This window comes from Oryzias melastigma, linkage group LG10 (assembly GCF_002922805.2).
Source record: "Oryzias melastigma strain HK-1 linkage group LG10, ASM292280v2, whole genome shotgun sequence".
In the NCBI taxonomy this organism is placed as follows: Eukaryota; Metazoa; Chordata; class Actinopteri; order Beloniformes; family Adrianichthyidae; genus Oryzias; species Oryzias melastigma.
In genome coordinates this window covers 22,185,580-22,191,767 of record NC_050521.1, presented here as the reverse complement: position 1 = coordinate 22,191,767, position 6,188 = coordinate 22,185,580, and the positions used below count along the sequence as shown (strand labels likewise).

At 36.7% G+C, this 6,188-nt stretch overlaps 1 protein-coding gene across 2 annotated transcripts in view; it reads right to left on the bottom strand.

The window, feature by feature from the left end:
• The window catches only part of gpc3 (glypican 3), a 140,307-nt gene extending 136,880 nt beyond the window's left edge, over positions 1-3,427 (bottom strand). The window contains exons 1-2 of one of the 2 annotated variants that reach the window (XM_036213834.1): positions 2,757-3,427; positions 2,561-2,670 (exon numbers count right to left, since the gene is read on the bottom strand). Coding sequence is in view for 1 of the 2 variants with exons in the window: in XM_024283844.2 (XP_024139612.1) it covers positions 2,757-2,964 (208 nt within the window). In the remaining variant the exon portion in view is untranslated. The remainder of the gene's footprint in view (positions 1-2,560; positions 2,671-2,756) is intronic. The other variant, XM_024283844.2, reaches the window with a different exon arrangement.
• Positions 3,428-6,188: the final 2,761 nt, after the last annotated feature.

The following is a 6,188-nucleotide window of genomic DNA, read 5'->3' as shown; positions in this document are numbered from 1 at the left end:
CGGCATTATTAGAATTCTGTTCTGGCTTCCAGCGGACTTCTTCCTGAATCCGCCGCCTCTCCCACACGATGCTCCACAACTGATCCTGGCTAACCATCCTCTATGTGATTTCATCAATCTTTCATCTGCTGGAGGCCTCAGCACAGAACTCATCACGCTGCAGAAATCCCTCAGTTCCCTATTTACATGACAAATTTCATCAAGTTCAAAACAGTGCAAAGACGGAGCCCAAATGCACCTTATAGCCTAAAAATAGTTAAAAGAACATGAATCTGAAGAAGAACATCTCTAAGAATAAGTGAAAGTGTCTGTTTATATTAAGGTAAGATATAAAAATCTAGAAACAACAAGCATTAAAAGGGGAAAATAAGCTAAAAAGGGAACTTTAACATAGAATTAATTCAAATTAAATGATATAAAGCCAAATAATTAGCACTTTTTTGCTAATTCTAAGTAAATACTTTGTGTTTTTTGTTGTTGTTATTCATCTAAATGTAATTTATTTTTATTAAAGTGACAAAAAACTAGTGCAATAAGTGGAAATGGCTCATTATAAATCAATATCTGAGCTGTTTTCTTATAATCTTGTAGCACTTTTGGGGTCTCCCCTCAAAATGTGCTGCAAAATGTTGGTGAAAGTTGAGTCACAGCAACTGAACTTAAAACATTTTTTCTTGAAAGGTTTCGCTGTTCATCCAAATGGCTTTAACAGCCTAATGAAGACGATTATTTGACTCAACAGATTGAGAATACAAGCTTAAAAGTTGGCCTGTCTAAATAAATTCTCATCAAATCTAAAATTAGCACTTATCCTGAGAACATAAATCTACATTTTTGTCTAATTGTTACATCACAAGTTAAGCAAATTGAGGTTTTTTAGTCTAAAATCAAGTTTTTCTATAGTCAAAAGGTTGTTGACTCATTTTGATAATGATTTCCTTATTTAGCTTTTATGCATCTTCTATGCAACATCTGAGATGTCTTCTCATGATCTCGCAGAGTTTTGGGGTTCTCCCCCCAAAATGTGCAGCAAAAACTTGTCGTAAAGTTGAGTTATAGAAACTGGACTTAAAATCTCTTTTCTTGAAAGGCTTCGGCGTTCATCCAAGTGGTTTTATCAGCCTAATGAAGAAGATTGACTCAACAAATTGAGAATAGGACCTTAGCTAAGCTATTCTTTTTTGTTAAAATCAAGTTTTTCTATTGTCAAATATAAGGATTTTGACTCATTTTAGTAATCATTTACTTATTTAATTTAAAAGTTTTTTCAAAAACTTGTTAAAATATGTTTAAAAACAAGGTTTTAAATTGTTGCAAGTATCAAATCCAAATATTCATAATAAGAATGTATGGAAAATGTCTGCATTTTTTTATTTTTTAGGAAATCAAGTCTTCAAGACAAGAGTGGAAGTCCTTTAAAAGTAATCTTTTTGTAACTTTAATAAAAGCAATCAGACAAAACTGCAACAAAGAAAGACAGAAACAAAAGAGTGACGGAGAACCCAAGATCCAGAGGGCAAAAGCAGCTGAAGTACCAAGACCATAAACCTCAAACAAGATCAAAACAGTCTATTTTATAAAAAAGGGTTTTAATTACAAGAATTTGCAACACATTTTTCACTCAAGAACAACAAAAGAATGAAGCAAAAGTCAGACTTATCACTCAAGGGCATTTTTCCACATTCGATTCTGCATTTCCACATACTTTTATGCGTTCAAAAATTCCCTTTTTTCTCACTGGATTAAAATAAAAATATTCACAGCTTTTGTTCTGACAACTTTCCTTTATTTCAAGCAGAAACGATCCACTCCTGGCACTTGTTGGTGATAAAAAAATTAAAACATTCTAACCTTTTCTGACACAAAAAGAAGCTTCTTTCTTTTCAAGCAGAGCACAAAGGAAATACAATCTCTGATGATTGTCTGTGGGAGAAAATAAAGTCTGAAAATTGATTTTTTTCTCTTTAATTTTCCTGCTTCTCACTTTGTCTCTGCAAGTATTTGCGTTGATTTCCTGCAAACTGTGGGTGTCCAGCTGCAGGCAGCATGGCCTCCCATCCCTTTCAGCTCAATATTTTTTGGCTGGAAGATAAAATGCTTGACGGTTGGGATGGAAGGTGCTGCGATTAGAGGATGAGTCGTGTGGAGACCTTACCAGGAAAAGCGTACTCTGCATCTCACTTTGCTTGAATGATTTGTTCCACTCTGTCATGTAAACTGAACATCAGCTCAGAAACAGGTTTTATGGATCATTTTCAGATGTTTTTTCCTAACCTGGAGAGTTTCCTGGTGCTGACAAGACACTAACTGTTTTTTATGCACTTTGAATCAGAGAGCAACAGGCTCTTCAGAGCATATTTTTGTCAAAAACATGCATTTATTTGAAATGATTCAACAGAAAAGTGAGGCTGAGATCTCTTTGTTGGATCAGAATTCAGATCACTCCTCTGATTTACATTCTGAGAGGTGTTGCTGAGGCGAAGCTGCAGAGAGACCGATCTGAACATGACTATTAATCACCTCCTGAAGGAGGAGAAGCATGAAAGTTTGCAGGACCCACCAAACAAACGCTTTGCAGGGAGATGTTTACATCTGTCCTCCAATCGAAGTCTGCTCTGAAGGAGGGTTGTTTCATGTTGGAGTCAAATAGAACTCATTGATTTATGTGAGCTGCAACATCAAGAGGTTTTTTTTAGGGGGTGAGCATGAAGAGGGAATTCTAAAAACTGAAGGAAAACAAGGTGGATGAGGGTTACCTGACACCGGGGTTTCGGGGACCCACTTGGAGCCGGGGTGCAGGGAGTGGAAGACTGCGCGGACCTCCTGGCAGTTTGGCACCTGTCCGCCGGGGAGCGGGAAAAGCTGGAGGAAGGCGCACAGGAGGAGCGCTCCGCGCGCTGACGAGCAAACCTTAACCATGGCAGGCGGACGTGAGGGCGAACGAACGGTAAACTTCAGCAGCATCAAAAGTTACAGGAGGGTTCCGCGCCTGCGCTGGCGTGAAGAAGCCGCATCTCCCGGCTCCGCGCGGGTCAGCATCTCTCCCTGCGCTGCTCCAAGGGTCTCATTACGCACGCCGCCGGCTGGAACTTATGACTCCTTCACTTACGCGGCACCGAATCAGCTCTCTGCGCTGATGGATGGGGCCCCGGATGCTCGTGCGCGCTCACGGGAAGCGCGCGCCCCTTTGAGCCACCGGCTGAGCGCGCAAAGATCTCAACCCCCGTGTAAACTGCTGATGTGGGCTGCGACAGCGGCCACGAGTGGGTGTGCGCGACTGGACGGATGCGCTGCGCGGGCTGCTGTCATTTGAGATGAATTGCACTGCGTGTAATAAGCTGCAGCGAGGGTACGAATGGCGCATAATTTAGATGCAAACGCAACTGCTGCTGCAGAAAATCATGCAGGAGGAAGTGACTGTAGAACAGCAGCAGGAGGGCTGCAGGATTCACACAAAGCTTTAAGGTTTTTATGTTCTAGATTTTCAAGAGTTTGAAGCTTTTCCTTCAAATCTCCGCAGTTCAACTGTTTTACATCCAGAACCATCAAAGCTCGGATGGTGCCCTCTAGTGTTCAGTTAGTGAACACACCAGAAAACCAAACATTAAAACAATTTTATAATATAATATAATATAATATAATATAATATAATATAATATAATATAATATAATATAATATAATATAATATAATATAATATAACATAATATAATATAACATAATTTAATATAATATAATTTAATATAACAATATAGCCTAATATTTTACAAAAGGTAACAAAGTAAACTAATATAACAATTTGTTGAGCTAGGTAAGGAAATATAATATTGAGAAATATTATTACCTAAAATATAACTCAGCATAACGTAAGAAAACGTAAAAGATAACATATTGTAAGATGACGTAGAATAAGACAACATAGCTAAAGATAACATAACATAAGAGAGTTTAACATAAGATTGCAAAACATTTGATGGTGTAACATTAGAGGGCGTAACATTAACACGATATAACGCAACATGAGATAGCGTTACATACCATAACGTAATACACGAAAATGTAACTTACGATGACATAACTTAAGTTTACATAACATAAGATCATGTAAAATAACATTTCGTAATATAAGATAACGTAACATACAATAATGTAATAAACAATAATGTAAAATAAGATAGAAGAATGTGAAATAACATACCCTAATATATTATGTAGTGTAACATATCATCATTTATTACATAACATAATAAAACATCAAACAGCGTTGCCTAAAATATTACATAGCACAAAAACATAATTTATAATAGTGTTTATAGTAACCCTACATGATAAGTTATGATATATGATATGATACAATACGCACTGCGATACACGATACAATAAACAATACATTGTACCTTACAATAGACAATACAATCCGTAATACGATGCATATGATGAACGTGTGATGCACAATACGATACATGATTATTTACATATGAAATTAAAATTAATCACATTAATATTAAATAAAACAATACGACATACTGTAGTCTAATATATTACTTAAAATATTGTAACAACAAATAACATACCCTATTATACTACTGAAAGTAACATAAGATATAACCTAGAATAACATAAAATAGTCTAAATTATTATGTAAAATAACATTATTTATTATGTTACAGTATATAACATAGTGTAATGTAATATACCAAAATATAGCCTGATATGTTATGTAACAGAAAATAACATAACACTGAAAAAAATGATGTATTATATAACATAACATATTGGAACATAACATTATAATATTTTGGGAAAAAGGGACATTTATTTAATAACACAGATGAAATAAGTATTTAAACCTTTGGTGATTTTTTTCCCACTAAAAAGTAATTGATATTCTGTTATGGTAATGGTAGATTCATATAGATAATCCAGATTAGAAAGTTAAGAAATTGACTTCAAATATTTTTTTATACATTTATTTGCATTTCATTGAGAGAAATAAAGATTTGATCCCGTAACCATTAAGAGTTCCGGTTTACAGGACAGATCAGTTTGACTTTCCCAATCAATCTATGATCTGAAATTAAGACAGTTTGAACTAAATACCTGTAGAAAAGACACCTGTCCACAGAATCAGAAACATCTCCAACAATCTCCAACATGGGAAAAACTACAGAGCTTGTAGCTTAAAGAAGAAGATTCTAGACCTTTGTGGAGGTTCTAGAATATTTATGGTTTATTTTTCAGGTAAATTAACCCTTTAACATTACAGATGATGTTTAAATAACACACACTTCCTTAACACATTGTAACTTTTCAATCGTTAACACAACAAATGTAATTCCAGCAGATTTGGAAGCAGAGAAAATCACTTTTCTCTGCTTCCAAATCTCCTGGAATTACGTTCATCGCGTTAACGGTTAAAAAGTTATGGTAAATCAAAGAACATCAAACCGGGAGCTTAAGCAATTTCTAACTTGGCATTGAAAATGTGCAAAAAACAAGACAGTAAGTAACTTTTAGCAACTTCAACAACAAAGAATAAAAGCTTCTTTCTGTCCCTGAAGCGTCAAGACGTCTCTTCCTCAAAGTTCCCACCAGGGAAGAATAAAACAACCCGGTGAGCCTCAGGTACAGAGAGCTTTGCATGGATTTGCACAGCAAACACCAAACGAAGCTGACAGCAAACCAACAAAACTCACCGTAAACCCAGCCCAGGGTGGACTCTGAGGCGGGACGAGGCCTCCTGGGAGGGGACCTGCAAAGCATGAAGTGCACAAACTGCAGTAGCTCTGTGTTCACTATCTGCACTGTGAGCACTTTTGAACTGCCAGGCCCAGAACAGGTTCAGCTTCAGGAAGCAGGGATGGAGAAACGGAATGAGGACATGCAAACTATTGATCAGAGAAATATTCAAATCTTCAGGGTTTGATGCTTTCAGGAAAGAAAGAACAAACCCTCCAGCTAAAAGGAGCAACTAGGGCAGTAGATCCTGAACTTCTTCACTAGCTACACTAGATGCACCTTAGCTGGAGGGCAGTACAACAGGTCGGAGAGGATGCAGGATTGTTTTCTTCTCCGGATACACCAACGCTGGAGGCAGCATCTGGAAAAAAAAGCATCTGTAGAGTTACACTGCATACAGCCAGAGAACCACTGGAATAAAGACAATTTATTTAATCAGAAATGTATTTA